This window comes from Mastomys coucha, unplaced genomic scaffold (assembly GCF_008632895.1).
Source record: "Mastomys coucha isolate ucsf_1 unplaced genomic scaffold, UCSF_Mcou_1 pScaffold5, whole genome shotgun sequence".
Taxonomy (NCBI): Eukaryota; Metazoa; Chordata; class Mammalia; order Rodentia; family Muridae; genus Mastomys; species Mastomys coucha.
The window spans coordinates 56,862,552-56,873,132 of record NW_022196911.1 but is presented as its reverse complement, the minus strand read 5'-3'; the positions used below and the strand labels follow the sequence as shown (position 1 = coordinate 56,873,132).

Here is a 10,581-nt window from a genome sequence, read left to right as displayed (position 1 = left end):
CAGTCAGATATATGAGCCTGAGGGGTTGCATTCTTACTCAAACCACCACACTCAATAAATCTGCATGTCACCCAATGGGTCTTTTAGATGGGTGTGCATGGGTATTTGGTTCACAGACACTGCAGGCAATCACTTGCACTGAGGCCAGCTTGCAGTAGAGTGGAGACAGAGCCATTTAAGCCTTGAAGCCTATGCTCAGTAAAAACTCAAATTTCCTGTCTTGATCTTGTCCTACAGAGAACAGTTAACCTTTAGTCTCTACTCAGGGTTGCCAAGTAGCAGGCTAGGTGAGGGTTGTATGCCATGTGTTCATGGTGACAGATGCTCACTCATTAACACTCTGGAAGGGTTTCGAGTAAAGTTAAACTCCAAACACTTCACAGAGCACGAGCCAAGCTACTGAGCAGAGCGTGAGACGGTTGCTGAGCATGGATGTCCCTGGTGACTGGATGACAGGCCTTGGTGGAGTTTCAGTGAAACTCGAGCCACCACTGTCACCTTACTGTCATTATACTGTTTACTGAGAGCCAGGTCTATGTCTACAGAGAACTTAGCTCTGCCCCTTGAATGGTGGGTACGGAAAACTTAGCCTTCAGCCTCTGTCCCTTGACTAGACTATCACACTGCGCGGTGGCTTTGCTTGTGACATGGGAGCAGCTACAGAATGGGAAGGGGTCCTTGGTATTTGACAGGTATTGGCCCAGGTTGGAGTGGTGGGTAAACAGATGGCTGAGTGGTAGGGTCAGGTCTGTCTTGCTTGCTAGAAGAACAGTAGAAATAATGGCGACGGGATATAAGACCTGGCATAGCAGCGGCATTGTCAGGAGCCACCATCTTGAGTTTAGATCAGCCCACTGACTCCGAAGACAAACCTGTCTCTCAGGGAGATGTCCCTAGAGGTGAGGCAGCCATCCTACTGCTCCACACTCAAGTAAACAAAATCTAGGTGACACTAAACTGGGCATTGGCATTTCACTCAGAGCTGCTCCCTTTGTCTCCCAATCTGCTCAGTTTAAGAAGGTTCCTTTCCTCTGCCCACACTCCTCCCAGATCACCCCAGTTCCTGCCCTCTGGAATTCACCTGCCATTGCAGAGCAAAGGGGGACCTATCTGTGCTTTGCAGCAGTCCCCCAGCACGAGGCCACACTGTGGGCTGCAGATGTCACTTTCTCACTTGGTTTAATGATCAATTAATTCCGCTCAGAAAGCCCTTCGTGACCTCGCTTCTCCTCAGACCCTGGGCTCGACGTGGTGCTTGCTGCAGGATGGCTGACAACTCCACTGGGGATGTCCATGCTCCAGGATCCCAGCTGAGTGTCACGGACATTATTGTCATCGCTGTCTATTTTGCCTTGAATGTGACTGTGGGCGTATGGGTAAGAACCTGCGGTGGCCGGGCAGTGGTGGCACACACCTTTAATCCCGGCACTTGGGAGGCAGAGGCAGGTGGATTTCTGAATTCGAGGCCAGCCTGGTCTACAGAGTGACTTCCAGGAGAGCCAGGGCTACACAGAGAAACCCTGTCTCAAAAAACCAAAAAAAAAAAAAAAAAAAAAAAAAAAAAAAAAAAAAAGAACCTGCAGTGGCCCACTGGGTTCTTGGGCAGAATTGGGGCCAGCACATCCCTGGGTGTCTGTATGGGTCTTATTTGGTGCTCTACTGCCTGAACACTAGAATTATGGTGATTCCCTGGCTGTGCCCAGAATCCAGAAGCGGGAGGTGTTCAAGGCTTGGAAACTCCCGATAGTCCTGCCCTGCCCAGTAACTCCTGAACTCAGTTTCTCCCTGGAGAAAACAGACAGGCAATTCAAGCTAGCAGAAGATCCACTGACGGCAGACACCCTGCTGTGTAGTCGTCAGGTCCGTCCCTGTGTCCCACCTACCCTATGCCCAACCTCTGGAAAGGCCAGGCTTACATGTAGATAAGATACCAAAGCAATGGGGCTTCAACTTACCCAGGGGTCCGCAGAGGGGGAGTGGGCCCTCCTTGTGGTTATCTCGATGCCAATCTTTAGGGCGCTCCTAAATGGGAGGTAGTGCCGCAAACCAGCCTCGTCCACCTCACTGCACCATGTTTAGGTCAGTTCCCTGCCTCAGCCTTGGAACCCTGAGGTTCTCTGTAGGAGACTATTGTCCCTTTCTTTTCTCCTATAAATCCTGTCCCAAGATAAGAGCCTGGGGAATGAGAGAGCAGACTTGTTCACTGAGTATTGTAAGACAGGGACTGTACCTACTTCACAGGGTGAGATCTACCAAAGAGACCTGGTAAAGACAGGACCCTTCTGCCACGGTTGGTTCAATGGCAGTGGTAGTACCAGTACAACTGCAGCAGCTAGTGATATGAACATAGTGTTGATGCTGGTGGTGATGATGATGGTGGTGGTGGTGGCAAGCACTAATACAATTAATTATGTGATCGAATGCTAAACGCCTTATGGCCAGCAGCAGAGCTGGGTTCTCCTATTACCCCCAGCTCTGCTCCTTTTTTTGTAGTTTTTGGATCCTCCTTTGGTTTTGTTTGCTTTTAATTTTTATTTGACTTTTATATGAATGGGTGTTGCATCTGCATGTATGTGTCTGTGCACCATGTGCATATCTGCCAAAGAGGCCAGAAGAGAGTGTCAGATCTTCCGGAACTGGAGTTAGAGATGCTCATAAGACAATACGCAGATGCTAGGAATTGAATCCAGATCTTTGGGATGAACAGTCAATGCTCTTAACCACTGAACCCCATCGTGTGTGCGTGTGTGTACGTGTGTGTGCAGTGTGTACATGTGTGTGTGCAGTGTGTATGGTGAATGAGTGTGTTTGTGTGGTATGTGTGTATGTGTGTGGTGTGTGTATGTGTGTGGTGTATAGTATGTGGTGTGTATGAAGTGTTGTGTGTGGTGTTTGTATGTGTGTGTGTGGTATAAAGTATGTGATATGTGTCAAGTGTGTGGTATGTGTACGTGTGTGCTGTAGTATGTGGTATGTGTGGAGTGGCGTGTGTGTGTGGTGCAGCATGTTTGTGTATGGAGTGGTGTGTGTGCATGTGTGTGTGTCTGTGTCTGTGTGTGTATTTTACAAGGCGATGTTTTAGCATCCCTGTCTTTGGTGGCATTTACCAACCACATGTTCTAACCCTCTGTCACATTTTACTAATTCTCATAATACTTCTAATTTTCTTATCAATAATATACCTTCTGTAACCTTCTATATTATCAATATAATACGTTATATGGACAGGCTATGTCCATGTGGGAGCTTGTGCTCCCTCTGTCCACTGCTGGGACATTCCTGGTGCCTCTCTCCTCCTGTCAGGCCTCCCTATTTCCTGAGACACAGGCTTGAAATGAAGTTGTAACCTGCCATGGCCTGTTAGTGTTCGAGTGAACATGAGAGCTGCCAATTTCTCGCCCCAAATCAAAGGCTAGAAACAATTAAGCTCTGTGGGGAAGACTATAGATACAAGGAAAGGCTCCTGACTGAGAGCCTGTCTGACTCCAGTGAGCTGAGGAATGGATGAAAAACAGCCTCTTTCTGGCCAGATCAAACTAGTACAGCCTTGCCTTGAGCCACCAAAGTCACCCTCACCAGCCATCTAGGGACAGGCTGGAAGATAGCTTGGTAGGTAGAGAGCATGAGGGCCTGGGTTCAACAACCCAGAACCCAGCCTGGCAGTGGTGGTGCACACCTTTAATCTCAGCACTTGGGAGGCAGAGACAGGTGGATTTCTGAGTTCGAGGCCAGCCTGGTCTACAGAGTGAGTTCCAGGACAGCCAGGGCTACACAGAGAAACCCTGTCTCAAAAACAAAACAAGCAAACAAACAACAAAAACAGAACCTGTTCAAACCATATACCCATGAGACCGGTGCTTCCATGGCAAGGAGATAGGAGGCAAGTAGGAGAATCTGAGAAGTTCACAGTTCTGCCAGCTACTGGTGTACCCCTGACCTAAACACACACACACACACACACACACACACACACACACACACACACACATTCAAAAGTGAGATGCACATGACCAGGAAGATGCAGCAGCAGTTCTGAATGGTGATTTTTGGACCAGATGTTCCAAGTAATGATGCTGAAGGTTTGATGCAGGGCAGGACTGTGAAACAAGTGACAAAGACCCTGTTTTAGAATACACCTGGTCCCAACAGGCCAGGGTGAGTTAAAATAGAGTCAATCAAGGGCTAGAAAGATGGCTCAATGGTTAAGAGTTCTTGCTGCCATTCCATGCCACATGGTGGATCACAACCATCTATAACTCCAGTTCCAGAGGCTCTGACACCATCTTCTGGTTTCTGAAGGCCCCAGCTATGCACATGGTGCAAGACATGCATACAGGGCCAAGTAGTGGTGACACATGCCTTTAATCCCAGCACTTGGGAGGCAGAGGCAGGTGCATTTCTGAGTTTGAGGCCAGCCTGGTCTACAGAGTGAGTGTCAGGACAGCCAGGGCTATGCAGAGAAATCCTGTCTCAAAAAACCAAAGAAAGAGGGAGAGAGAGAGAGAGAGAGAGAGAGAGAGAGAGAGAGAGAGAGAGAGAGATACAGGCAAAACACACCCATACACATAAAATAAAAATAGAAATTCTAAAAAACAAAGTGAAGACAGTCACACTGAAGTTCTGCTGAAGTGTGAAAGCAGCTTCTTCCACAGCCTCCAAATATCAGAAGGAAGAGCTCTGCTGCATGCGGAAAAGGCCAGCTTCCATCCGAAAGCTAAACACAGTTCCCCTGCCTTGTTCTTTGCACCAAAACCCTAAAGGAACCCAAGATCCCTGCCCCTGCCTTGCCTCAAAAGGACAGTCACTTTGGAGTTGACAGTTTAGAGGTTTTGTTGCCTTTTTTTTTTTTTTTTTTTAGCCATCTGTAAAACCAACCCTTCTTGCTTGACCTTTAAGAATGGTCATCCTGCCTTAGGAAAGCAGTACATCCCAACTCTGAAACAAGAAATAACCTGGAAGCAGGTTAAGCATGTATCTTTGCTGGCTGAATGATATTCCATTGCATGGCTATGCCCCTTTTGTTTCCTCACCACTTGCTGGGCTATGAGTTGTTACCACTTTGGATAATGCTACTGTGAACATTCTCTCCATGCTTGTGTGGACATTTTCTCTCTTTGCGGATCATATGCATGGCAATGCTCAGCGTACGGAGGAGCTGCCAGGCATCTGCCAGAGGCAGCAGCATCTTATGTTTGTTGCAGTTTCTGCCTTTTGCTTTTCTTGTAGTCGGCTTGTCGAGCCAACAAGAACACGGTGAGCGGCTACTTCCTGGCAGGCCGGGACATGGCTTGGTGGCCGGTGAGTTCACTCACCTTCTAGCCTCTCCTTTGTTCACAAGCTGACTTCATCAGGATCTGTATCCCTGAGCACTCTTTATGTGGCCCCGAGGTCTCTTTATGTGCCTCAGTCAAGGTCCTTGTCTAATACCACCTCGATGGGATAAGCCTGGGCTGGAGGAGACACCCAAGTTGGCTGTGTAGGGACAAACTGCTACAAGTTCTGTAAAGGGCTTTGGAGTCTGAAAAACCCTGGGGTTTTTTGTTTGTTTTTGGCCTTGTGGGTTTCCTATGGATACCACGACTTGTACACCTGAGCCTGGGATCCTTACATGGGAACAGGGTGTGCTCCCCCCTTTAGACCTGCCAGGTTGGAGGAGGTGTCGTGATTACTTTTTCTCCCACCTGCAGATTGGAGCCTCACTCTTTGCAAGCAGTGAGGGCTCTGGCCTCTTCGTAGGATTGGCAGGCTCGGGTGCTGCTGGAGGCTTGGCTGTGGCAGGCTTTGAGTGGAATGTGAGTCTCAGAGAATGGGCACAGCCTGTGGGAGGGCTGTGGTAGAGGGTACAGCCATACTGACTGGCCCCTGGATAGGGTGGCTCCCAGCAATGTGTATCAGTCAGGGTCTGCCAGTCTGTGACATGCAGCCAGCGTTCCACAGCAAGGTGGTCTGTAGATACAGAAGGCTGGGCAGTGTGGCAGTCCAGAGATATCCATAAGAAGCTCCCAGCTTATTGCAGCAAAGCAGGAGGGGCTGGGGGTAGCCTCAGCACTACTAGTCTGCCACATTTGGCTGTGTGACAGGACGGGGCTATTGAGAGCTGAGCCCACAGCCCTCCCATGCCTCTATCCTCACAGGCCACATATGTGCTCTTGGCGCTGGCATGGGTGTTTGTACCCATCTACATATCTTCAGAGGTGAGTCTCTTCTTGGGGCCATGGCAGAGGTTTGGCCCTCACCAAGTTGGGAGGGACAAGCAGGACCTCTGGATGGGGCCGGCCCTCCCCGATACCTCGTTCCTTGAGAACCCTTAGCCCTCATCTCTTCTGCCTTCCCAGATTGTCACCTTGCCTGAATACATTCAGAAGCGCTTCGGTGGCCAGCGCATCCGCACGTACTTATCTGTCCTCTCCCTGATGCTGTCTGTCTTCACCAAGATATCGGTGAGTTGCCCCCAGCCTGCTCCTGCATGGAAATCGATCAGGATCTGAGGGAGCACAGCATGGGAGGGGCCTTAGAGACTAGCTCATCTGGCAATTTGTGAGCGCACCAGCTAGGGAAACCAAGAGCCAGGGGGGTGATGGTAACTTGAGCGGAAGAATCTCCTGGTGCCCTGCTAGGCAGGAGGGGTACGGGGATGAGATCTGAGCTATTCAAAGTGAGCCACATCTTACCACTAGAGGGAGCCAAAGGCCTCACGGTACCTGTCAGTTCCATGCTCTAAGTCTAACCGGGCCTCCTCCCGCCTGCCTACAGCTTTCTCTTAGGACCTGGCCCTGAGGTATCAGAAGCCTGTCTGGTCCAAGCACCTGGTTTTACAGATAGGGAACCTGAGGTTGTGGGGAAGGTCAGTGGACTTTGGGGTAGGCCCCATAGTTGTGGCAGACCCAATATTAATTCCTCAGGGATGCCTAACCCCCATCAGCAACAGGCTCCTGAGAGGAGCTGGAGCCTGAGTCAGCCTCTGAGGGAGCCTGCCCAGCCTCATCCTCTGCCTCCTGTGCAGGTCAGGACCTGGGGAGGTAGATGCTGACTGTTTCCCATCAGCAACAGCACCAGCGTACCACAGCCTTTTCCTAGGTGTTCCCAGAGAACATGATAGTTTCCTCTCTGTGGGGACTCCTCTCCGGTCTGGAGGGGCCTGGCCTTGAGTTGAACTATCCCTCTCCTGCTCTTCCTCTCACCTCCACCCTTCCCACCAAACCCACCTCCCGGAAGCCAGGCAGAGTGGAAAAAGCCTGCTCTGGCCTGTCCAGGGCTCTCTCTCCAGTGGGAGATGAATGGATACACAAGACAGGCAAGCCAGGGCTCGAATGAGGAAGAGATGGGACTGGGCCTCAATGGAGAAAAGGATGTGACAGTCAGGGGAGTGCCAAGGAAAGAGAGGGGGCACAGAAGAGGTGTCTGGGGGCCATTGCTAAGGACACTTTCAGGGCAGGAACCTCTAAGAAGCTAGGTCAGTCTAGAAGTGCGGGGACTGGGGCATACTCCTAGGCATGCTCTAACATACACAGAAGGAGCCAAGTGCCACATCTGCCTTTGGGACAAACAAACTGCTCTGAAGGGCAGCGGTGGGACAGGAGACTGCAGCCTTAGGCTTTGAGAGGTCAGAGAGCCCCAGAATTGGTGGGTATCGGTGGGGGTGGCCAGGGCCAACTTTGCAGAACCTCTCAACTGAGCTGGGGGTGAAAGAAATGGGCTGAATCAGGGGGGTTCCTCTCCTATCTAACATCTTACACTGGGAGGCTTCAAGTGGGCCACTGGGCAGGACTTCAGAGGGCAGAGGGATGCTCAGTGCATAGGAGAGGCCTTAGAGGCAAGCTCAGTGCATAGGAGGGGCCTTAGAGGCAAGCTCAGTGCATAGGAGGGGCCTTAGAGGCAAGCTCATCTATCAGCTGCCGAGTCCCTCGCCAAGCTTATGGTGGCCAGGTCAAGGTCAGCTAAGATCTGGGTCTCTGTCAGAACCACAACAACCAGGATGTGGCTTCAGACTCTGCCTTGTGGGTGACTCCGAGTTAGCAGCTGTAAATGGGGAGCAGTCACGTCAAGGTCCTGCCTCAGCACCAGGCGGCTGCCTGCCGAGGAGAGGCGGAGGGGAAGCGGGAGGAGGCACTAATTGCTGCGCTTGGTTCGGGAGAGGCTGGGCCCGCCCTGGGTCTTGGCTTCGGAGTGGAGCTATTTGAAGTGCGTGGGCCACACTAGGCCCAGACACAGAGCCCAGGAACGCCCTGCTTGTCTGTACAGCCTGTCCAGGCAGAGGTCACGGGGCCCTCCTGCTGCTGTGATTCAAACAGGAGCACCAGCGTGCAGATCTACATGGCAGGTGTGGAAAATCACAACCCGAGCTCAGAGCCAAGAGTCTGAATGCGGCTCCATCACTGGGGGAGCTCTGGACAGTCATTTAACCTCTGGAAAATTAGGGAAGTGAAGCGTGACACCACCTGACCCTCAATAAAGGCTAAGCATGGCCCACAAGGTGATCCATCACACCACTCCTGCTACCTCACTGAACTTACCTCTCCATCTCCCCTAGAGTTGTACACTGCACATCATATTGTCCTATTGTCCTCCACGCACTTCCATAAACACCATTGCCTCGCTCTTCTCTGGGGATGCATGCTCTGCCTTCACCTCTCTGGTTGCTGGGAATGAAGGTTGCTCACTCTGGTCCCCCCGGCCCCCGCTCACTCCAGCCCAAAGATTATTTATTAATATATCTAAGTACACTGTAGCTGTCTTCAGATGCACTAAGAAGAGGGCATCAGATCTCATTACGGATGGTTGTGAGCCACCATGTGGTTGCTGGGATTTGAACTCAGACCCCTTTGGAAGAGCAGTCAGTGCTCTTAACCACTGAGCCATCTCTCCAGCCTCATCCTGCCCTTTGGATGGAAGGAGACAACAGCCAGGCATCGGCTCCCACCTCTAACCCCTCCTTCGTTTTCCCCTGTGGAGGTCTAGAGAGTAAATTACTTCAGCATTGAGCACCACAGCCTCTGTCCTGACTCTGTCCTGCCAACCACGGACAATAGTGCCATGGGATGGGTTTAGCCCGTAGGCTTCAGCTCCATTCTCTAATCTAGGGAAACATGCCGCTTGCCGTGCACCTACCATGTGCTTGGGTATGGGTGACCTGAATGCACTTTCCAGACAGACCCTGCACACAGACAGGAACCTAGTGAGGAAGGAAGCATAGAGGTACCCATAGAAACAGAAGAGCCAGTCAGCCTGGGCCTGGAAGCCTTCTGTCCAGCGGATGCAAGCACCCCTCTTTTTCTCCTTGCACAGGCAAGCACAGGCAGGGCTGCAGCAACTGCAGCGGACTGGCAGGGAAAACCAGATGGGTATTTGGAAAGAGTCTCCAGTGGCAGGAGCTGGTGAGAGGCCCAGTATGGCAAAGACAAGCAGGTCCTCCTCCACACTGCCTTACTCCTACCTGAGACAGTACCCGTAAAATGAGACAAGGCCTTAGATAGGGAACATAGGGAACACAGGCGACCACTGGAGGGGTCACAGAAATTCTGTGCAGTTCCACAGAAGAGTACAAGAGAGAAAAGAAATAGGGTGCAAGAAGAGGGTGCAGACCAGGGGCTGGGCCTGAGATGCCCCTGCCTCCTTCACTTCCTGTGACACAGCATGAAGGGCCCATTTCCAGCAGGGGGAGATGCAGTGTTTCCTGTGGCCCAGAGCTGTGAGCCCAGGGGAGCTGCCTCCCCACCCCCGCAGGGGTCCCCCTTCCTCTTTCACACCCCTCCTGTCCAGTGAGTACAAGGTATGTCAAGAGGCAGAGTGGGGCTGAGCGCAACACTGAGCTCTTCGGAGGCACCCCAGAACCTACGGGGTTCCTCCCCTAGAAGCTTGAAGGTCCAGGGTCCTGCAGCAGGAAAAGATGGCCTCATCTTATTTCCTGGGACCATGGGACCTTAAGCAAGGCAACTGCTGTCCCATGTTGTCAATCATCTGCTAGAGGCTGTGAGCATTAGAGGAGCCACTGCATATATGACACTCAGGATGGTGCCTGACAAATACAACTCCACTACCAAGGCAAGCAATGTGGGAAGAGCTTCCTAGGGACAACTGGGCTTTGAGAACCAGGTGGGTATAAGACTAGGCAAGGAACCCTTGTTGAGTTTGGCAGGGCTGCCACGGCAGAGTTGCTGGAGAAGGGGGTTGTGATTGGATGTGTGAGGGCCAGTCAGAACCCGTGGCAGCAGTAGCAGAGGACTGACTTGCCTCAACCCGGAGAATGGCTCTTTCTTCAGGACACAGATGTCCAGTACTGTCCTTTGGGCTGCGTCTCTGAGTTTTGCTGTGATGGGCAAATTCCACCACTCTCTTAGCCTCTCTCTCTCTCTCTCTCCACCTATATTTTAGGGAATTAGGTTAGACTCTGTGGCTCCCCCCCAGACCACTAAGGAAAGTCGGCACAAAAGATAGTAAGTCCCAGGGAGGACCCCCCACCTTCTGGACCTTTAACGCCAAGCTAATGGGTGACAGGTTGGGGGTGCTGCAGGGATGAAAGGCTGGGTGCTTCTGGCTGGCTACTGGAAGTTTGTTCCACTTATCCCAGCTTATATCCACCAG

The 10,581-nt window shown here is 51.6% G+C and overlaps 1 protein-coding gene across 4 annotated transcripts in view; it reads left to right on the top strand.

Annotated features, from left to right (window-relative positions):
- Nucleotides 1–405: 405 nt before the first annotated feature.
- Slc5a10 (solute carrier family 5 member 10) overlaps nucleotides 406–10,581 on the top strand; it is a 48,201-nt gene continuing 38,025 nt past the window's right edge. For 3 of the 4 annotated variants that reach the window (XM_031351439.1, XM_031351440.1, XM_031351438.1), the window contains exons 1-5: nucleotides 1,266–1,376; nucleotides 5,227–5,298; nucleotides 5,688–5,792; nucleotides 6,135–6,194; nucleotides 6,336–6,440. In XM_031351439.1, coding sequence (XP_031207299.1) covers nucleotides 1,266–1,376; nucleotides 5,227–5,298; nucleotides 5,688–5,792; nucleotides 6,135–6,194; nucleotides 6,336–6,440 — 453 coding nt within the window. Of the gene's footprint in view, nucleotides 631–1,234; nucleotides 1,377–5,226; nucleotides 5,299–5,687; nucleotides 5,793–6,134; nucleotides 6,195–6,335; nucleotides 6,441–10,581 lie in introns of those variants that run through there. The other variant, XM_031351437.1, reaches the window with a different exon arrangement.